The 23,902-nt window shown below is 35.0% G+C and overlaps 1 protein-coding gene across 2 annotated transcripts in view; it reads right to left on the bottom strand.

Moving 5' to 3' along the window:
• Positions 1 to 8,466: 8,466 nt before the first annotated feature.
• Positions 8,467 to 23,902, bottom strand: part of ENPEP (glutamyl aminopeptidase) — a 103,621-nt gene continuing 88,185 nt past the window's right edge. Inside the window, exons 15-21 of one of the 2 annotated variants that reach the window (XM_065877148.1) lie at positions 21,940 to 22,090; positions 20,839 to 20,912; positions 20,623 to 20,727; positions 20,364 to 20,534; positions 18,333 to 18,473; positions 10,269 to 10,347; positions 8,467 to 9,235 (exon numbers count right to left, since the gene is read on the bottom strand). In XM_065877148.1, the coding sequence (XP_065733220.1) occupies positions 9,089 to 9,235; positions 10,269 to 10,347; positions 18,333 to 18,473; positions 20,364 to 20,534; positions 20,623 to 20,727; positions 20,839 to 20,912; positions 21,940 to 22,090 (868 nt within the window). In that variant the 3' untranslated portion in view covers positions 8,467 to 9,088. The remainder of the gene's footprint in view (positions 9,236 to 10,268; positions 10,348 to 18,332; positions 18,474 to 20,363; positions 20,535 to 20,622; positions 20,728 to 20,838; positions 20,913 to 21,939; positions 22,091 to 23,902) is intronic. The other variant, XM_065877147.1, reaches the window with a different exon arrangement.

Genomic DNA, 23,902 nt, shown 5'->3' with positions numbered 1-23,902 from the left:
CTTACTGCAGGGCACAGGCTCCAGGCTCACGGGCTTCAGTAGTTGCAGTATGCGGGCTCAGTAGTTGCGGCACGCGGGCCCCTAGAGCACGTGGACTTCAGTAGTTGTGGCTCGCGGGCTCTAGAGTTTAATGTCCCCTGCATTGGCAGGCGGATTCTTAACCACTGCACCACCAGGGAAGTCCTTGTCACCCTAATTCTTGAGTTTGCTTTGTGGATAGCTACACCCTTGACTTAATATTTATAATTTCCTATTATCTATTGACAGTGTCTGGTTTGAAAAAGATTGGCAGTTAACAAAACAAGGCACAACTAAAACTATGGCCATATCTGTAAGGTGTATATGAAATCGAAGTGCCCATGTTGGAACTTGTATACTTAAATCTTATTCTTTATTGTTTCAAATTAAAGACCCTCCTTCCCCAATACCAACATGAAATATGAAAATAAAAACGTCCACGTGAGAAAATCTAAGCATGGCAGTCAGAACCAGAACTTAGGGTAGATTCTGGGGCAGTGTTACATGCAGCATGAATTTGGTGAATGAGGTTAGAAGATCAGATCCCAGTTGACCACTAGGACTCTTCTCAGCTAACTGCTGAAAATGTTGTAGATCCCATGTTGCTCTGTTCTATTCTCAAGTTATGACTGCACATTTGATTTAAAAGTTTAACCTAAACTTTGATAATTTATATACAGTCATTGACTAATCTTAGCTGGATCCAGAGTGTAGCCTATCACTGTATATTTGAAAGAAAAAAAAAAGCACAGCCTTTTACTTACCCCAAATTATGCATGTGTTAGTTTACCAGGAATTTTGTCTAAATTTTTTATAGCTTCCTTCTTGATAAATTTCAAGTTTAGACATTCCTGAAAAATCAGAGCATTGAATCTCCTTATTGTCATGTTGTGGGTAAATTTTTCAGGAACAGCGTACATTTATTTGAGCTTTTATTGATTCTTATACCTAGACCTTTAATTCCTTGGGTAGGAATCATTTACACCACTCAGGGATAATCATTGTCATAATGTTGACATAGATCCTTCCAATTATAATACATCTTTAATTTATCTTGAAGTGTTGATTGCAAAGGTATATTAATTAAAGTTATAGATTTTATGATACTGTATCAAGAGTTGTTTTATTTTTTCCCCTAAGAGAAGATAGCTGAGGAGGAAGCTTAGCAATATTTTCTTTAAATCTTTTACAGGCTAAAACAACTGGAGCCATGCTCTACATCCTATAATTTTGGACCTTAATAATTAGCCTATGTGTTAGATGCAAAATTATCTATCTGGGAAAATCTTACCTTTGTACAGTGGTTCTACTTTTGGAATGGAAGTCTATTCATACAGCTGCTTCTCAACTTTCATAAGAATATGTCAACATTTCTCTCAGTTTGTCTGTCTGTTAAAATAACAAGAGAGAAAATCTGTATTCAGACTCACTACTATTTTGATAAAACTCAGTTGAAAATAGTATTTTGGAGAGGTTATCTGAAGAATATATAGTCCATTTCATTTGTCTAGAAGTCTTAAAATTTAACTTTGGATTAAGTCAGATATCAGTTAGCTGAGAATTGACTTTTGAATTTAGCAAGTCCTGACCTCAACAAGCACACTTTAAGTGGAATGGTGGGGATTAAAGCCCGATTAGAATGGGCTCAAGGGAGAAATTTTAGGTGAACCTAGACAACTGTTTTGTTTTGTTTTGTTTTTGTCTTTTATTTGCTGATAAAATCTTGGACATAACAAATGCTGTATAATATTGGTTGAATGAATAAATGAATATCTCTAAGTATTTATCTAAAAGGGATCCCTGATATTGGAATCGCTAGGTCTGATGGCATACCCATTTAAAATCTGATAGTTTCTGCTAAATTCTCCTCTAAAAAAGAATGGACAACTCTTTAGAGAAATTTGCAGTAAGTAGGAGAGATCTGGAAAGAGAAATAGGGTTAAGAGATTTTGGGAGGGGAGGTTATTTTGGGGGAAAATAATACCATGGTTCTCTGCTGATGCAAAGAATCCAGTAGATAAGGAAACACTGATGGTATGAGAGAGGACGTAGATTTATTAGTGCAGTGCTTTGGGAAGTTGAACAAAGATGAGACCTAGTGCATTGGCCTTAGCTAGGAGCTCAGCTGTAATGGAGGAGAAGGTAGAGCATATGGGAATGGGAATGCTGGTATCTTATTCTGGTGTACGGGAACATCATAATTTATTTAACAAGTTTAGTAACTGCTATAAGTTTTTCACTTTCAGGAGCTCTGAGGTGAAAATCCTTTCATCCCTGTATACCATGTGAATGTCTTTATATAGCATCTGAAGGATAAATCTCTAGAAGCTGTATTGCTGGGTCAAAGGAAAAGCATATTTAAAATTGTAAAATATGTTGCCAAATTCCCATTTAAAACACCGTTCCAATCCACACTGCTACCAGCTGTGGTGAGAGGGCCACTTCCCCATCCCTGCATCAAAGTGAATTTTACCAATCTCTTTAGTTTTGGTTGATCTGGTAGGTGAAAAATGGTATCTCTGTTTTGATTTTGTGTATTTGGGGATATTCTTTCTCTATTTTCAATTTCTGGGTGGCTTTTAAAAACATCTTATTGAGACATGATACACATACCATAAAATTCACCCGTTTAAAGTGTACAATTAAATGATTTTCAAAGTTCATATATGTTATATCATGTATCAGAATTTCATTCCTTTTCCATAATATTGCACTACGGGTATATATCATCTTTTTTAAAATCCATTCATAATTTGATTTGTTTCATTTTTGACTATTACGAATAATATTGCTATAAACATTTGCATACAGCTTTTTGTGTGGGCATATGTTTTCATTTTTCTTAGATATATACCTTGGAGTAAAATTGCTGGGTCCTATACTAGCTCTATGTCTACTATTTGGAAGAACTGCCAAACTTTTCCAAAGCAGCTGCAGCATTTTAAATTCCTACAAGCAATGTATGAAGGTTCCAATTTCTCCATATCCTTGCCAACAGTTGTTATTGTCTGTCTTTTTTAGTATTGCCATCCTAGTGGGTGTGAAGTGGTATCTCATTGTGGTTTTAATTTGCATTTCACTATTGGTTTGTAATGTTGAGCATCTTTTCATATACTTACTGGATATTTGTTTATCTTTAGAGAAATATTTATTCAATTCTTCTGCTCATTTTTTATGGGTCATTTGTCTTTTTATTATTGAGTGTAAGAGTTCTTTATATATTCTGCATACCAGTCCCTAATCAGATATTTGATTTACAGAAAGGATTGTCATCACTTTCCTGATCGATTTACTTGCATTTTTTATTTTTATTTTTTAGCAGTTTTGTAGTTTTATCTTTTAGGTCCATGATGCATTTTGAGTTAATTTTTGTGTATGGTGTAAGAAAGTGGTCCAACTTTATTTTTTTGCATGTGGATATCCAGTTTCCCAGCATCATTTATTGAAAAGACTATTTTTCCCCACTGTATTGTTTTGTCAAAAATCAAATGACCATATACATAAGTATTTATTTCTGGACTCTCAGTTCTATTCCATTGACCTATATATCTGTCCTTATGGCAGTATCACATTGTATTGGTCACTGTAGCTGTGTAGTAAGTTTTAAATTTGAGAAACGTGAGTTCTACAACTTTGTTCTTACTTTGAAGATTCTTTTATTTATTCTGTGTTCATTTCAAAATGAATTTTATGATCAGGTTTTCAGTTTTTGCAAAAAAGCAAGCTGGGAATTTTTAGGGATCATGTTGAATCTGTAGGTCAATTTGGGGAGTATTGCCGTTTTCACAGTATTAAGTCTTCCATTCTATGAACCTGAGATGTCTTTCTGTCTGTTTAGATCTTTACTTTTTTTTAACAGTGTTTCCTAGTGTTAGGTCTACGAGTCTTGAACTTCTTTTGTTAAATTTATTCCTAAGTAGTTTATACTTTTAGATGGTCTTGGAATGTAATTAATTTTAATTTCATTTTCTTATTTTTCATTGCTAGTATATAAAAATACAATTACTTTTTATATATTGACCTTGTATCCTGCAACTTTGCTGAACACATTTAGTGGTAATCGTGTGTGTGTGTGTGTGTGTGTGTGTGTGTGTGTATTCCTTAGGATTTTCTATGTGCAAGATCATGTCATCTGATAATAAAGATCATTCTCCTTTTTCCTTTTTCCAATTTCTATGTCTTTTATTTCTGTTCCTTACATAATTTCCCTTGCAAGAACTTCCACTACAGTGTTAAGTAAAGTTGCAAGCGAGAACATCCTTGTCCTGTTACTGATCTTAGGGGCAAAGCATTCAGTCTTTTACCTATATGTATGATGTTAGCTGTTGGTGTTTCTTTATTTATTTTTTTAATTAATTTATTTTTGTCTGCATTGGGTCTTTGTTGCTGTGCGTGGGCTTTCTCTAGTTGCGGCTAGCGGGGGCTATTCTTCGTTGTGGTATGCAGGCTTCTCATTGCGGTGGCTTCTCTTGTTGTGCAACATGGGCTCTAGGCACACAGGCTTCAGTAGTTGTGGCACATGGGCTCAGTAGTTGTGGCTCGCGGGCTCTAGAGCACAGCCTCAGTAGTTGTGGCCCATGGGCTTAATTGCTCCACAACATGTGGGATCTTCCCTGGGCATGGCTCGAACCCGTGTCCCCTGCATTGGCAGGCAGATTCTTAACCACTGCACCACCAGGGAGGCCCCCTGTTGGTGTTTCATAGGTGCCCTTCATCAGGTTGAGGAAGTTCCCTTCTATTCCTAGCTTGTTGATTGTTTTATCATGAAAGGGTGCTGGATTTTGTCAAATGCTTCTTTTGCACCATTGGTATGATTATGTGGTTTTTGTCCTTATTCCATCAACATAGTATATGATGTTGATTGATTTTCATATGTCAAAACAATCTTGCATTCTTGGGTAAATTCCAGTTGGCACTTGGTCATGGTCTTTCATCATTTTTCTTTGTTGCTAGATTTAGTTTGCTAATATTTTGTGGAGGATCTTTGTGTATACGTTCGAAAGGGATGTTGACCTGTAGTTTGGGGTTTTTTTTCCTTATGATGTCATTGCCTAGTTTTGGTATCAGTTTTGGTATCTGTGATCTCATAGAATGAATTGAGAAGTTCCCTCCTCTCCTATTTTTTGCAAGTTTATGAAGGATTGGTGCTAATTTTTCTTTAAATGTTTGGTAGAATTCATTAAGGAAGGCATCTGGTCCTGGGCTTTTCTTTGTGGGAAGTTTTTTGTTTTTTGTTTTTTTTTATTACTAAATCAATCTCTTCAGTTGTTATAGGTCTGTTATAGGTCTGTTCAGATTTTCTATTTCTTCTTGAGTCAGTTTGATAGTTTGTTTTTCTAGGAATTTGTTCATTTTGTCTAAGTTGTTGACAACACTAATTTGTTGGGGTATGGTTATGCATATTCTCTTTCTTTTTATCTCTGTAGGTTTGGTAGTGATGCCTCCTCTTTCATTCCTGATATCAGTAATTTAAGTCTTCTCACTTTTTTCTTGGTCAGCCTAGCTAAAGGTTTGTCAATTTTGTCGTTCTTTTCAAAGAACCAATTTTCAGTTTCATTGTTTTCATTCTGAAATTCAGGCTAACAGAGCAGCCTCTATATGAAACATTGCTGGATGTAGGGTGGCAGAAGAAAAATGGCAAAACATGTGCTGACTCCATATATTTCTGCCTGAAATCAACATAGATCACTTTCATTCATATTTCACCAGCCAAAAGCAACATACCCATGTTAGACTTCAGTGGGGTAAGATAATGGAATTCTCTCCAGGGAGGGCCAGTGACTATTAATGAACAATAACATAATCTGACACACTGCCTTTCCTTAGTGCCTTTAGTTGCTTAGGTTTGGTTATTCTTGAACCCAACCTTATTCTCCAAACGGGTGTCTTAAATGGGGACTAGGAGATATCATAATAGTAACAATAATAGCATCTAATGTTGAGTGATTATCATTTCCCATACATGCGTCCTTTACATGTATTTTTGCATTTAATCCTCACAACAACGCAGTGAGGTAATGATTATTTTTATCCCCACTTTATAGATGAGGAAACTGAACAATAGAGAGATTAAAGGCAAGTAGTTGAGATTCAAACTCAGGTCACTTTAATTTTAAAATGCATGTTTCTACTTTAATATGTGGTTAAATACATAGATTCTGGTGATAAACTGACTAGGTTCAAATCCTGGCTTATGTCAGATACTATTTTTTGGCCTTGGGCAAGTTTTGTTACTTCTCTGTCTGTTTCTCCATCTGTAAAATGGGGATATTAGCAGTACCTACCTCATGGGGTTTTTGTAAAGTTTAAATATATAAATTGATGTATGTGGAGTGCTTGTGTTTAGAACAGGGCTTGGTATAAAAAGGAGTTTGATATTATTAGGAGTATTAGTATTATTACTACTATCACTATCATCATTATTTAGCAAAGCTTTGGAAAGCTCCACTGGTTATCCTGCTTTCTTCCTTCTGTTCCCTGCTTCTTAATCCCCTTTGAGAATTACCATTCTAGATTTTTGTTCTCACCTTATATTTATCTATTTTTGGATTAACACTTCACCAACATGGAGGGTAACTGTAGGAGTACCGTTGTCTTCAACCCAGCTGTACATCTCTGCTTCCCAGAACTTCCCTGCTGGTCACTTTTATATTCATAGTTTATTATTTAAACTCCTACTTTATATTTATGTGGGTGCACAACAATGATCTGCAATATAGAAATAAACTGCCTAGGGGGAGGCAATCATTATTACTGGCACTGCTTCTTGCTACATGACTTTGCCGATCATTTCTTCCAATTAATTCTTTAAAGTTGATGGTTTACCGTGGTCTAATTTTGGATACAACGTACTAAATTTTTTCGCTGTAAAAATCATGACACAACCAAGAAAGCACAGTAGCAAACTGTTCTTGGCATAGATCTGTCTACTGGTCATCAGCCCTTTAAAAACCAGATGCTGTTTGAGAAAGGCCTGATTAGCTAGTGGTGTCATAGCAAAGTGTGCACAGTTCTTTTTCACGTGGGCTAAAGAGAACTAAGCAGTTCATTCTCAGTTTTAGTGCTTAAACTAGAATGGAACAGAATGACTTGTAGGCAAGTTGGAATCTGTTTCATTTACCATCCCCCTCAAATTTATATTTTTCTTTTAAGAATTTATTACATAAAGCAGAAGGATAAACGATCCCACTTCCTTATTGATACAATACATAGACTTCAAGTGCTAGTTTTTTTTTTTTTTTTGCGTTACGCGGGCCTCTCACTGTTGTGGCCTCTCCCATTGCAGAGCACAGGCTCTGGACGCGCAGGCTCAGCGGCCATGGCTCACGGGCCCAGCCGCTCCGCGGCATGTGGGATCTTCCCGGACCGGGGCACGAACCCGTGTCCCCTGCATCGGCAGGCGGACTCTCAACCACTGCGCCACCAGGGAAGCCCTCAAGTGCTAGTTTTGATTGAGGTCAATTTGAAGTTAGGGTGTTAATCCCCATGAAGATAGTGGGATATATATTTTTTTTCCCTGATGATTTATGATGTTAATGTGTTTTTTTCTTCTGAAGTAATTTAAAATAATACTTTAAAAGTTTTAGTCTGAAAATTTCTTCTTTTTTTGTCTTTTTTTGCCCTCCAGTCTACATTTGAATTTGCCAGTTTAGCTATGTGGATTGAAACGTGATGATTAAGAGACAGCGATAGGAAAGGTTACAAAATTTGAGAGTCCTTGATTAGGGCACATTTTTATGTAAAGTCAAAGCTAAGATTTTGATTGTTCCCATGTGCTTCAATTATCATCAAACCAATCTTAAATTATCTTATACTTCCGAAGCTTCCAAATAAATTTAGATTTCCAGATATAGCAGATTGGAACATAGTAATTTACCATCTTTTCTGCCTATTGGACTTGTATTGTGGATCTGCTAGGCATCGAGTGCCATATTAAACATGTTCTTGCCACCAGCTTCTACAAAATTGATGTCTTTAATCAAGTCATGAATATAAATTTGATCAATGCTATTCTGTGTGAATTAGGATCTAAGGATTTATGCATAGAAGTTATATATAAGAAGATATATCCTCACATATGCAGAGTCATGTTGGAGACATCCATGGGTTTCCTCATTTTCACACTTAGATTGCTAGGTTAGGTCAAAGCTAAATTCTAATTCCATATAGTTTTATGGAATAATCAGCCTTCTCTCTTTCCTAATCAGTTTCCAATTATTTAGCCCTTTCCCCCTAAAATCCATGGAGTAGAGTTAAGCACTATCTTCCCTTTAATTTCATAGCTTATTTGAAGGAGCTTTGTAGGGAATGGAGCAAGATGACAGAGTACCAAGTATGAAAAAGACTGGGTTCTTGAATCTTATTTGCCTCCAGCTAAATTATTTGGGGGATGCTGCAGTCATTATTATTCAAGAGTAAAGTGACACTGGAAAACAATGTATTTTTTCAAGGTAATCGTTCAGATTTATTTTAAAAAGGAGAGGAGAGTTCTTTTTTGATATTATGGGAACAAAGGCAACAGTCAGGCATTTCTTTGGCTAACTCATGCAATCCTAGAGTAAAATATAAGCCCAGGTTACTTTGATAGGATTTAAAGGAGTAAAAACATATGTGAATACAATGATACTAGATCTGTGTAATTCTGAATAATAAAATAAAGATTAAGATGATACTATTGGTCCCTCAAGTACTGGTATTTAAACTTTAAAAATCAATCAAGAGAGAAGATTAAGTGGTTTTTCTTTGGTACAAAAAAATGTAAAGCTAAGACCAAATTGTTCTATTTTCACAGATTTAAGATACAAAGAATGATATTTAAAGACATTAAAATGGCTCTTAAATTCTCTTCAGTTTGTAAAGAATCTCCTATGAAGTACACTTAGAAGAAATCCCTGAGTACATTAACTACTCTATTAGTATCTTCATAAACAAAGAGGAACAATTTAAAGTACTTAGCAAAAGCAGTATCTATGTATAAGACTCCCTCCAGAGTGCTTGTAAATTAGGCCACCAAATATTTAACGGGAGAAACAATGCAGTCACAAAATTAAAATATGATAATTTGAACACATTAACCATTCAAATCAAAAAACCAGTCTCTTATGGTGTCTCTGTTTTGTTTTAGCCACTCGATATTGTTTTTCACTGTTTCCAGCACTTGCTGCCTACGTTTTTCTCCTGCTCCAGCTTCTGGATATCTTTTGAAAAAGCTCTCCATCTATAAAAGAGAAGGAAATAATTAAGAAAGTAATTTTAAGCCCAGTTATTCTTCAAGGATTTCCTTTACACTCTGGATTTATTTCCTTCTTCCTTGGACATTCAGTATCACTGAATAACACTGAGATACATTTTCTGGTGAATCATTTAGATTGAGCCCATCTCTCAGATTAGCAATCATTACCCATGGCTTTTGGACACCTGGCAGCATGTCACACAAGAAAGGCCCTGATGTATTGGGGAAGGAGAGCAGCACACTGGTGGCTGGCATGCTCTTTCTGCTGCTTCGGGTTTCTCAATTTTCTGCACATTCCCCAAGGTGTTCCCTGGAAAATCTGGTCTGTGGAATGATGGCTTTGCTTAGCCTTTCATTCCAGGAATCTGGAGTATTTTATTACGCGTTCAGTTCATTTATTGAGGGCTCATCAAAAAATCTCTGTTAAACTTGGTTCATTTTCCCTCTTCCCTCCAAAAGCCTCCCCCAAACTCCACCATAGTAGTATTTGTTATTTATAAAAATAAGGATTATTCTGTTTCTTAATACAGAGGAATGTAACATTCCAGTATCTAATACAGGTACTGAAAATTCATACAATCTCTATTTGTGCAACATTAATGAACATTCCCTACCCCCCTGGGAATTGAGATATTTGAAATCTGAAAGATTTGGGCTTAGTTTTGAAATTCTAAAACTATGACTTCAGAAAGGAATCAAATCTTGACCAGCTTATCCCAGGATTACATTTACCTGGAAAGGGGAGACATACTGTTCATGCTTTGTTAAACCAAATGGTCTCATGGAGCCTTCTAATCCTCCCAAGGCCTCACGTTTCTCAACTTTTAAACTTTATTTATTTCTTGGTTGTTTGAATTTTTTTCAGTTTAGAAAAAACTAGGTGTACATTTAATTATATATAAGAATTATTTCTTTTTTCTTGTCTTCTGGGATCTGAATAGAGAAAATACCACTTCTCCTAGAAAAAAAATTAATTCTGTTCCTTCCTTGACAAGTGTAGAGGAATTTATCTTCATACCTGCCAGAGTTGTAGTTCAGTGTTGAATGGCTCTGCTATAGTGACAATCCGGCCAAGGTTTCTGTCATTGAGTGTATATCTGAAGAGAAATTTAGGGGAGGAAAAGGGTATGTAAGTGCCCAGAACTTTAAATATTTTCTCTAAATGTAGACATATACTTTTTATTTTGGGAGTTTTTTAAAAAGTAATTTTCAAAGTACAGAAAGTACAAAACACAGTAAGTAAACATATTTAATTTAAAATCCAATTCAGGAGAAATTCTCAGCAAATTCTACACTTCTTTCTGTAGACATATCCATACCACTTACTCAGAGATGGTAAACTGCTTGTTACATTCCCCAAATCTGTTCTCCTTTTTTCCTGCACACATGAGAACCACAGTCAGATGACATTTCTCAGCCTTCCTCATAGCTAGGTGCAGACAGGTGATCCAGTTCTCATCAGTGGAATATGAACAAAAATGATATATTCGGGGCTTCCTTGGTGGCGCAGTGGTTAAGAATCCACCTGCCAATGCAGGGGGCACGGGTTCCAGCCCTGGTCCGGGAAGATCCCGCATGCTGCAGAGCAACTAAGCCCGTATGCCACAACTACTGAGCCTGTGCTCCAGAGACCACGAGCCACAACTACTGAAGCCTGTGTGCCTAGAGCCCATGCTGCACAACAAGAGAAGCCACCACAATGAGAAGCCCGCACACCACAACAAAGAGTAGCCCCTGCTCGCCACAACTAGAGAGAGCCCACGCACAACAACGAAGACCCAATGCAGCCAAAATAATAAATAAATGATTAATTTTTTTAAAAAAGAAGTGATATGTTCAACTTCCACCTCCTTGCTTAAGTAAAGGGAAATTGCTTGCCTTGGACTTTTTTTTTTTTTTCCCCTCCCCTTTTTCCAAACTTCAACCACACAGATAGAATAAGGTCAGACTACGCTAACAACATGGAATGCTCATTTCAGGAGACCAACCTGAGTGAGAAATAATTATTTATGTCCTTTAAACTGCTGCATTTCTGTGTTTCTGTTACAGCAGAATATCTCTATCACCTTTATCCTAACTAACACTTCCTGTCTTCCTGCAGGTGCAGGAATTTGAATATAGGCTATTTATTCTGCTTTCAAAAAGCTTTATTAGCTGCTTGCATATTTGGGGTTATGATCTATATCAGTCTGCTAAGCAAAGACACTTGAAGCTGGGTGCAAAGATAGCACTTTAGAGATAATATTCTATTCCTATCTCTTTTGCATTTTCTCTCTTAAAGAACAAGAATCAGAAATTTCTTTATAGACCAAAATACAAATCATTGTAATACAGGTAAAAATTTCATCCCAATTAATCACAGTGTAAGAAAAATAATCACAAGAATTATGTATAAACCTTGAACTGTTGGAATGTTGGGGAAAGATAAAATATATCAATATATAAAGAGGTAAACAGGAGAAATTTTACATTTAAAATTTATCACATAACAGAAGCAGAAATCGTGAAATAAAAAGTAATAAAGTCTGTCACATACACATTACAAAATTTTATACTAAAGAAAAACTGCCATAAAATTAAAAATTTATTATTTTGTTTTAAAAAGGGCAAATATTTTCACTATAAAAAGAACCCTTACAGATTGATAATAGGGAGAAATATGCCAACATGAAATTAGTGAAGGAATGAATCAGCAGTTTTCAAAAGAAACATAAAGAGAAAATGTATTAATGGAAACAGATGAAATGTTCTAATAATTATCCACAATTTCAGTATACTAGGTCCAGTGTTCACTCTTATCACAGACACCATTGAATTTAAATCCATTATGTCTTTCATGTTTCTTCTCTTAGAAACCTAAGGCAAGCAGTTTCCCTTTACTTAATGTCATCAGCCATTATTCAAAATGTGAGAATCTCAGTCATCTATGCTCAACACTGTCCTTATAATGTGTGTACCTCCTAGCCTCTGACTTAGCTGTCTAGAGCTGCCCAACCTCTCAAACCCGCCACCTGACCCTCTGGAACTGCCCCTTTACAGGGAATACTACTTATTTGGAGAATGTTTATTTTCCCACATCCTCCATAGCACCCCGTCAGAAAGGGAATTGGTGTGGTCATGCTCCCCATTGTGGATTCCCAACCATTATTCCTCCACTCTCTCTTTAAGAACCTCTGTTCCTTCAGGTTATTCCCCTTCATCTCATTTATGATACACTTTGGCACCTGACTCCTATCATCCTTTCTACTTCAGGTCATGATTTCAAGGTCCACATGGATGAAGATATAACAGCTTAGTGCCTTAGTTTCTTGACCTCCTCATTTCCAATGGTATTTTCTCCACTCTACTCCAGCCACCAATTCCCATCATCATACCTTGTGATTATCCATAGGTACTCTGACTCTAAAATTATTAATTTATGCATGCTCCATGACATAATTTACCATTCACTTTCCACTATGACCATTCTTTGACGTTATCTGGATTTCTGACCCATTGACCATCCCTACCCCTACTTTCTTCTGGATCATCAGCTCTTCCTTTGCTTTCGTTTGTTTCCTTATATAGTTTAGATTCCATGGTCTACCATTTTCGGTAACATTTTTGCCTAAGCCCTAAGCGCCCTTATATTTCAGTAATTTGAGTCTGGCAAAACTCCAGCTTTGGGTGAAATTAACTGCTCATTTCCTTTGTTTGTACCACCTAGACACATTCTGTCAAGGGAGGTCACCCAACATTCCCCATATTGTTTCACTATAAATTCATGGCTGTCAATCTTAAATGGGCCCTTCACATTGACAGTCCTGCATTATCCTGGTCAACTCATTCTCTTCCTCTTTGAATTGCCTTTTGCAAATGTTTTCACTCTCTTAAAACCTCCAAACACTCTCCCTCTTCCCTTCCTCCTCAGGTGATCTTGTCTTCTAATTCACGGAGAAAATACATAGTAACCTCTACATCTTTTAGCTTACAAACATATAAATATACCTATTTTCCTTCTATCATCTGTGCTTTGGTTCCTATTTCTCCCTCACTTTCTCAAAAACATTAATTTTCAAAAAATCTTTTTCCTGTCTTACATATTAAATCTCTCACTCTTCACTGGATCTGTCTCATCAGCTTTTAAGTATATTAAACATATTAAAATATCTTCCATATAAAAAAAGGGAAAATCCTCTCCCTTGATCTAGCATAGCTCTCTTAATATCTTCTCTCACCTCCCCATTCATAGTCAAACTTTTCAAGAGGCTTCTCTACATTTCTTGCCTCCATTGTCTTACTACTGACTGTTATTTGCTTCCATTTGAGTTTTGCCCCCACCACTCCACTGAAAGACTCTTTCTAAGTTATCAATAAGTTTAGTGAGCATTTTTATTCTTTGATTTATTCAAACCTTAAGCAGCATTTGGCAAGGGACTCTAACTTCCTTGAAACAATCTCTGCTTTAGCATCTCAAAGGAGACTCAAAAGGCAGATATATAGATAGATAGATAGATAGATAGATCTGAACTCATGGTTCTTCTGCAAACTTTTTCTGGAAATTTAGACATTTAATTCTTGTCACCTCACTTGCCTCCCATTTCTAATCTACCAAATTCTAAATGTTCTTATCTTTTCATCTTCACCATTACATCCATAGTACAGTGTCTCACTGTCTTTTGCTGGGACTACTCCAATAGCTCTGTAATTGCTTTCCTCAAATTCGCTCTGGTCTGTGCTTTACTTTACCACCAGAGCTTTCTTTTCAGAGTAAAATTGATCATTTTACTTTCTTACTTAAAACCCTGTAGTGACCTTATCATTGCTCTTAGAACAAAAGCCCAAATCTTAATGTGACCCTGAAAAACTTAGCCCTTATCTTTCCTCTTTTCTGATAGTAGGCATTCAACCAGGAAAGCTTTGCCTCCTGTTCATATAATTCACTCCTGTCCTTCCTTCAGAATTCAGCTCAATCATCACTCCCTTAGGAAAGCCCTTAACCTTCAATTTCTCTTGACTTGGTCAGTTTCCCCATTACACTCTTTCAGTGTGTCCTGAACCTCTTCTATTTGTAGTTATTACAGTTTTAACTGTACTACATGTATTTGTGTGATTCTTTACTTAATATTGATCTTCATTATTAGACTCTAAGCTCCATGAGAACAGAGAACCAGATGTTTCTCCTTGTATACTGTTGTACTTTGAGTACCAAGCACTGTGCCTAGCACATAGTAGATGCTCCACAATATTTACAAGATGAAAGAATTATAATTTAAAATGAGATATCAGTTTTCATGTACTCAATTAGCAAGAATATTTTTAAATGACAGCACTGGGTATTGTCAAGGGTTGGAAAAATAGTCAGAGTTAATAGTAAATTTTGTTGTGGATGACAGTTTTGCAGCACTCATCAGAAACTCTAAAAATGAACACATCCTTTAACACAGCAATATTACTTATACTATTATTTTTATCCTAAGGAAATTCTCAAGGATGTTCAAAGAGAACAGGGGTTCAGTTTCAAAGATGTTCATCAGTACATCATTTATACAGTGGAAAGTTTGGAACAATTTTATTATCCAACAGATGGAGACTGGCTAAGTAAACTAAGATGTATCTACACATTGAAATATGACTGAGAATTTAAAATAACATCGAAGAAGCATACTTAAAGACATGAAAAGATATCCACAATATAGGATAATGTAAGAAAAAGCAGGTTATAAAACCGTATGTCTGGGCTTCCCTGGTGGCACAGTGGTTGAGAGTCCGCCTGCCGATGCAGGGGACACGGGTTTGTGCCCGGTCCGGGAAGATCCTACGTGCCGCGGAGCGGCTGGGCCCGTGAGCCATGGCCGCTGAGCCTGCGCGTCCGGAGCCTGTGCTCCACAACGGGAGAGGCCACAAAAGTGAGAGGCCCGCGTGCCACAAACAAAACAAAACAAAACAAAAACCATATGTCTAATATAATAAATAAATGAACAGCCATAGAAAAATGGCTCAAGGAAAAGCAGTGTGACAACAGAGGTTATTTTTAGGTGGTGGGTTTATGGGTGATTTTTGTATCCTTATTTTTGCTTTTCTGCATTTTATGCAAAACAATACACACCTATTTTATAATAAGAAAATTGAGATTTTAAAAAAGGAAATCACACTAAGTTCCTGTAATGATATTTTACAGATTCAAAGAAAGTCTGTTATTACAGGTAAGAAAACAGTTTTTCCAGTGACTTTCTATAATTTCTATAATATTTCTGTTCTTTGTGACTAAAAATTGAAGAATATATTTAGAAACTAGCAATGAATAGATTGAATAAAAACTGCAACTACCTGTATAAATATCAGAAATATAAAAACAAAATATGTTCATTCCAAGAAACCATCATATGAAGTGTACCATTTAAGGGGAAATATGCTGTATATTTATCATATTAGATTACTTTTAAAACTAAAATAAGGATTTAATTATATCTTAAATATTTTGAAAAATAATTATGTAAAAATAATCTTCTTGGATTTAATATGTATGTAAGTACTATTATGTTATCCAGAAGAAATGGTTTTGATGCACTTAAAACTTTTAGTTAAGTGCTTATTAAATTATCTTGTTTATGAGATACTGTTTAAATGACTTCAGTCATGTCCCATTGACTTAATTTTTCATTCATAGTCATAAATTTAAATCAAACTTCATCACACCACACTATATTGGCTTATTGAGTTCATTCAACTTCATAGTTTCATGTAAGAGTTTAATGGAATAAACAAAAGCAAATAATTTCTGAAGTATCTTTGGAACTTTGTGGTTAAGTTTCAAAGTGGAAAGGACATTAGTGGTGTGGCCATCAGCTGTCATAAAAATCACGTAACAAAAGCTTTATAAAAAAGCAGCTTATTTATTTTAAGATGACAATAAATTGTTCAGAAACAAAGGCAATAAAACCACACATTCTGAAGTCTGGAAAACATTTAAGAGTTTGAAAATATTTGGCTAACGCTTGGATCATTTCTGTTTAATTTGTCTTATCCAATTTTAATGGGGAAATTATATATTTTTCAAACTAACCATAATTAATATTGGGCTTTTTTGTATCTGACATGTGGTTATTATATAATTTTATGTTTTAGGCTATTTGAAATGATATGAGAATTAGATCATTAGACTATGAAGAAATATTAAAAGCCTTGGGAGAGGGTTTTGGAACTAGCACTGCAAATACTTAATCAATTTGTTTTTCCTGAAAATTTCAACATTAGGTCTAATAGATTTAAGGCCAACTGTTTATGACTTTATGGCAATGTAACACCTATTCTTTTTCCTACTTCTTAATTCTCAAGAGGTATAACAATGAGCTAATTTTTAAAAATGAAATATGCATTATTTGAAATAACTCACATGACAGCAATTCAAATAAGCCTTGAGAAATATTCTGTTTAATAAACAATAAGGAAGTGCCCACTTTATTATGTAAAATAGAATATTATTTACTTATATTTTCACAATAATTTAATAGTAAGCATTTTTTTAATCTACATAGGCTTCTTACAGCATGTACCAAAAAAAAAGTTGTGTAGTCTTTTCGATTAAAACAAAATACACAGTACGTGTCATTAGCCATATATCTTTCAAAATGGAAAGTACTACCTTGCATAATATGAACTATTACCTCCAGATAACATGTTCTCAATAGGTAGATTTATTAATTCTAAACCAAATAGTTTATTGAAACAATTATAAACAGATGAACAGAGCATCATATACACACCACACACACACATACACAAGCATGCCAATCAATCTTCATAGAAATGGATGAGCAGTTACATTCAATAGTTGCAAGAATACAAAAGACAAAAATTGATCACAAGTAAGCAAAAGCAACGTAGGGTATCTTTGCTGAGAGCTAGAGATATAATTTGGATCTCAGAAGGATAAGAAATGTGAATGAACATAATGGCACACTGGTTAATTGTAGGGTAGAAAAGAGTATAGATATAAAAAGTTATCTTTGCAGTTAGTATTTCTGATAAGGTGGTCATTATGCACTAGGCAGTGCTGAAGGGAAGACAGGAGAGATTAGGAGGAGATGACAGAGGCCATTTCTTGGTATGGGGATTATAGATGGTATAGTTCTTTGGTCAGTGTTTACATATTTGTTTGGGACATATAATCTATATTTTATACTCTGTCAAAGAAGTATCTTTTTAATGGAAATAAGCATTAAATTTAGAGGATCAAGACCAAGAGTAGCAACATTTCTTCCATATGAGGCGGAGGAAATAAGAAATTTAGGAAACCATCTCTTTAGCTCATTTGTTCATCTCTTGTCCTTGCTCCTTATTTTAAAACTGCTATTGCCCGGGAATTATAGTTTGCTTTTAAGAAGGGAGGAATTAGGAGATTGGGATTGACATATATACACTATTGATGCTATGTATAAAATAGACAACTAATGAGAACATACTGTATAGCACAGGGAACTCTACTTAATGCACTGTGGTGACCTAAATGGGAAGGAAATCCAAAAAAAGAGGGGATATATGTATATGTATAGCTGATTCGCTTTGCTGTACAGTAGAAACTAATATAACATTTTAAAACAACTATACTCCAATAAAAAATAATTAAAAAAAAAAGAAAATTTCAAAATACCTAAAGCTTAATTATCTGGTTAAGGGTGGCAAAAGTTATCCATATGAACTCAGTAAGATGTAGGGCTCTAATGGGAACCCAGGTCCAGGAATTATCATTTCGTTTTCATTAAAAATTAATTGAGAACTAAATATGTGCCTGGCATTATGCTAGGTGCTAGCACAATAGGCAGAATTAACTTGTTTTAACCAAACTAAAAATAATGCTTAGTCATCTTTGCAGATTTCAAAATTCTGTTGCCAGTTGGAAACGCTACTTTCCAGAAAATGAATTATGCTTAAAATTAACTAGTACATTGCTTCCCTGGAAGGAAAATACCATGATCCTTACCTCTGATAATATGCCATTTCAGATATTGTGTAGATGTCAGAGAAAGCACAGAAAAGAGAAAAAGAAAGAACTTGTAGATGGTATCAGACAGAACAATAAACCATTATCTGATCATCCCACCTGTTGACTAGATATTCCCAGTTGAGCTGTATCCAATTCCAGGCCATAGTCTTCCCATAGCTATTATATGAGATGTATCGAATGACTGTAAACACATCCTGAGTTTTAATAAGATTTGAGTCCTTGAGCAAATCCAGATATCTAAGAGAAGCCAAACAGAAACACAATTCAAAATGAACTTTCAGTGTTCACCCTTAGCTAAATTCCAATAGAACATCGCTTTCATTCCAGTAATTCAATTCTTGAGTCACCAGTTGACACAGTCAATTAAGTAAGACAAATGATAAAACACAATTTAATATTTTCTAAAATATTTAACTTTTTAAAAAACAACCTATAATTTTGAGGACTAGTGTAATGTAAACTTTAGGAACATTTAAATTATTTTGGAGGTACTAAAAACAACCACAATTTCAACTATTAATTTAAAAAATTATTTGTATTTATTTAATAGAAGTACTTCATCCATTTTACCTGGTTATTCAATTATACTAAAAAACCCCCCAAAAACCAGCAAATTAAAGGAAAGTACTTATATTATTATTTTATATGGGATTACAGTTGTCTTATTTGCTCTTCCCTAGATTGTAAAAAACAGCTTTCTAATGTAACTTGTATGGTTGGATTAGTTGGCTATAATTATGGTATAATGCAAATAAGTGCAAGATAAATTAAGTGACCAAATCAATAGATTTTTATTAAATTTATGCCGTGGCTGTAGCCAGAGGGAATATCTGAACGTGCTCTGGTAAACTTCCAGAAACTGCACTGGTGTGGTGGGCTCCTGAAATTTGTACAATTTATCTCTTATCCTCTAGTTCACAAGAGTCTTAGTAAGGCATCTAAGTACTTGCTAATTTTCTCATCATATACAATAAGCACAATGCCATCAAAGTAATGAATCAATATAATGTTTTGTGGAATGTCAAGATGATCAAGTTCTTGATAGACTATCTTAGGGCAGAGAGAAGAATTCACATATAGCCCTAAGGTGAGATGGTGAAAGTGTATTGTTAGCCCTGCTAAGTAAAAGCAAACTGCTTCTGGTAGTCCTTACAGATTGGTTATTGCATTGTAATTTACTATTTATATTCTGCTTCTCCCAGGAACCTTTAAGTTTCTCAAGGATAGATTTCATTCTTGTTCATTTTTATTCCCACAACCTATATACCTGTACATAGAAAGGACATCTTAAGTGTTGTTTAAATGAATGAAGTAAATAACTCAGAAACCATAACTAAGCAAAAAATAAAAAAGGCAGAAGCTAGTTGATTTGGGACATAGATGTGGAGTGGGAGAACATTCATAAATGGGCTTCAAGCAGTCTTTGTACCTTCTGAGTGGAATGTAAATACCTTTTGGGTGTGTGTCTATGCATGTTGTGGCAGACACTCCTCTGCTGACAGAGACCAGTTTTGTTCTGGGCTTGGGTCAAGATATCCTTGATCCTAGGGAAGGTAAACTACTACCCCATCCTCAGAGTATCATGATTGACCCAAATCAGTCAAAGGAATTCAAGTTCATCCTAGTCAGCAAATGATCAAATGGTAGATCCAGAGTATAACCCAGAATGATCAAGGGTGACTTAGTTCTGGATTATGAGGGGAAGTGGAGATAACTGACCTCTTATCATAAAAGACAGAGCCTTGTGAGGAGGAGCTCTTTTGCTCCTGTCCTTCTTCCATTGAATGTATTTGTGTGAAGGCAAAATGCTTGGAGCTCTGGAAGTCATAAGACGTCCAACATGTAGAGGATGGCAGAAAAGAAAAAGAAAGAGCCTAGGTCTTGGATGAAAATGTTGAACCACTGTACACAACTGGAAGCTCCCTACCTCCAGAATTTTTTATATGAGATTACATGTCTTTATTTTTTAAGCAACTCTTACAGGGATATTTTGTTTCTTGCCAGGAAAATAATTATTTAATAGATTTTCTTGGAAACATATCATCCATAATTAGCATTTTAAAGAGACTGTGACATATAAATTATCAAGTACCAATCCACGTAATTTTTTCAAAAGTTCCAGCTTACCTTGACAAAATAGTAACATTCTTCACTGATGCTAATCCGTACAATAGCTTTTCTTTTTCTTGAGCTAATGAAGTTTTCTGGTATTGCTGAAGAGTGTAGTTCCATGAAGTCTCATTGCCAGAGTTCTGCATTCCATACCGATATACCAGAAGCCTGAGATTTACAGGAAGACTAGAAGAAGAAACAGTATTTCAGAGATTTTAATTCCTCATTTCTCAGTTTAAAGTCTTCCAGAAATGAAAACATGGTGAACAGTCACCTTACAGTCCCAGTTAGCCACGCCTGAAATAGCTGGGAAGCGTTGTTCAAGGCATCGCTGTCTCCCATCTTGCATGCGAGCCCTAATACAGAGGCACGGAGTAATCTAAGAAAAGAAACACACACAGAGCTGGGGCCTTGACCACTTTTCAACATGTCTTAACATATACAAACAAATACTAAATGAATATTAATTTTTAAAAAGGTAAAAAATAACTTTGTGAGGTGGTCTCCAGTATCATTCCATCCCAGAGAATCTGCAATGGGCTTCACTTGATCTCGGAAGTATTTCTGAAATAAAAGCACCATGCAGAGTGAGTAATAATTTACTATTTAGCAACAGTCTCCCGTTTATTATAATCCACAGTTCCCTGTGGTAATCTTTTCCCCTACTAGCTCAGAGAACTTTGGGCCTGTCCTAGGAAAGGGATGTATTAAAGTTTTTATAACATTGTAATTTTACTTCAGTCCCGAACATAAGAACATCCTGGATCACTCACTCTCTAATGTTTTATAGAACTTTGGGTAAGCGCCTTTTAACCTCCACTTCTTAGTTAACATGTGTAATAAATAGAATAACACCTAACATACTTACCTCACTAAGGAAGATTGCTCAAGTATCGATGAAATGATAACTAATATTTGTATATTGGCTTAGGATTTAAAAACGACATTTATATTATATGATTCTCACTATTCCATTACCATAGGCAGCCAACTGCTGACATTCCTATTGTACAAAGGAAACAAAGACTCACAAATATGAAAGCATTTGTCCAAGTTCTTTCATAAAGAAAGTGGAAGAGCTAGAGATTGGAATCCAGAATTTGTTTAAAATTACAAGTGTCCTGCAAAAGTGCTGCAGAAATCACAAAGCCAAGAAAAGCATTTAGAATGACTATCTTATAATAAAATCTCAATGTGGAAATAATAGCAGTAAGAATAAGGAAAAGTTATGTCATATTTTGATGAGAATAGATTCATTTTAACATAGATAAATCCATTAAAAATAGGATCTAGTTTGTATCTATGGTTTAAAATGTTGTTTATTTTAAATAAAATATTAACTATTGTATTGCTTCTAACACTAAAATACACCTTTAAGTGGTATACTGAACCAGAAATACTGATACATTTCAAGTTGAAAAAACAAATAGCATCTCTTTGATTTGATTAGTCAAGTGATTATAATTTCCTTTGATTTCACTTGGCAGGCAAGATATGCTTTTGTGTTTCCCAGGACCTCCTTCTCTCAGAAATCTTCCTATTCTGCTAATGGCTAAACATCTCCTTTCATAAGATATAGCATTAACATTACCTCGATCATAGGGTATAGCTCTTTATCATCTTCAAACATGCTAATAATATAGGTTACAGCTGAAATGACTCTCTGCCATGGTAAAAATTCCTCTTCCATTTTGAGATACTTGGTCAAGTTCAGAGCCTCCTTGTAATTTAGAAGTTGAGCTCTAAGAAAGAAAAAGAAAGCCCACAGTAAATTAAAAACCACAGACTAGTTTCCTTCGACTGAAAGTACTAATATGGGGATCATAGACTTCAGTGTTAATGAGAACCCTTCCATTAAACAATTAAGAAAATGCATTACTGTTAAGGCCCAATCAAAGAGGTTTGTTCACAATGATGTATTAGTGCTTTCATATGTTCAGTAATAAAGGGGAAGAGAGAACATTAAGGTGTGCATTTGAAAAATTGCTATGGCAAAATTTTAGATAAAACAAAAGCCATTTAGCTATACAGTTAATATTGACAAATAGAAACTTTTAAATTTTAGGTTCACAAGCTGATTGTAGTATACAAATGCACCTTTATAAGTGTATTGTATTGAATTTTTTTACATTTGACATGAATAGGAAATATAACAGTACTCGAGAATCGTGAATGTTTAAAACATTCCAATTGAACTTATATTTACCATAAAAACATCTCCTTTTTATACATTTCCCAATAATATTGATAAATAAAAATAGATTTTGTTTCTCAAAAAAATGTGAAGTTACCATCGACATTTCAAAGTTTAAAGAGTTTGATTTCTTCCTCCTTAGAAAAGATTTTGGAACCTTTTGAAATAATGTTCTCAGAAATCTGTTATGCCTCAAATTTCAGCCTAGGTTTTGGAAAGAATCTTAGATAGGAATCCTGTCTTTCCAAATTACATTTTGAAAGTTAAAATTAAAGAATAAACTTTAAATTATTGAGAAAGTAATAGTGATGCATTGAGTGCTAGTATATTTGAGGTCATTTTTTGTGAATGGCAAATAATGTAACCATATCTTGATTTTTCCCCTGAGAGTTGATAAGATAAACTGGTATTGGAGAGCTAGATAAGAATAAACACCTTTGGTATCATATGATTTGCACTAATGTGATATGATACAGTTTGTTTTCAGTTCAGAGAGCTGATTTCTTCTATTTTCTCAGTTCCTGATCTTATTTAGAAGAATTTATATTTTGGAGCATTCAGCCTGTCTTAATAAAAGTATAAATAATATTGAGAAATGGAGTGTTTTATTGAGAATGTTTGTTGAGTAAAAAAAAAAACTGTAGAGTTTTATGTTGACGGTTGAAACTTGAGAATTTTCTAATTTTAATGATTCTCTATTTTCCCGGGTGGATAGCACAACAGTCAGTTGTGCCACAGTCCAGTCAGTATTTTCTTAGACTACTTATGAAGAATAATTGTTGCTCTGAGGATCAAATTAGCGAAAAGGCTAATGAAAGTTCAGGAAGAATGGCAGGTAATTTGGTTAGAAACCTCGTGGACTGCACATTTATAGTAGGTGAAAAGATTAGAAGGAGTGGGTCTTGGTTACAAAGGCCAAAAGAATTGGCTAAATTAGCATAAGTAGAAGTAAGGAAGTAATCCAAAAGTTAGAGGCCCTGATGAAATACTATATATTTAACTGTTGAAAAAATCAAGATCCTATCCTAGTGCCTTGTTTTTTCAACATACTTGATAGCTATGCAGTTGTTCCACTTTGGTATCACTTGTTTAAGTTTGAGTCACATGGTCAGAACACTGGACTGAGAGTGAATTTTTTGCTGGTTATTATAGAGATAATATTTCGAGAATTAAGTTGATGCACTTTTCATTTCTCACAAATCATGTTACTCTGTGGTATTTGATACTTCTGAGGAAGAGCAGTATCATGTAGAATCACGATTCTCAAGTTTGTGCATGTATCAGTAACACCTGGAAGGTTTGTTCATCACATACCCTTGGGCCCTATCCCTAGAATTTCTGATTCAGCAGGTCTGGAGTA

This window comes from Phocoena phocoena, chromosome 5 (assembly GCF_963924675.1).
Source record: "Phocoena phocoena chromosome 5, mPhoPho1.1, whole genome shotgun sequence".
In the NCBI taxonomy this organism is placed as follows: domain Eukaryota; kingdom Metazoa; phylum Chordata; class Mammalia; order Artiodactyla; family Phocoenidae; genus Phocoena; species Phocoena phocoena.
The sequence above is the reverse complement of the archived record's forward strand: the minus strand, read 5'-3'. Positions and strand labels throughout refer to the sequence as shown.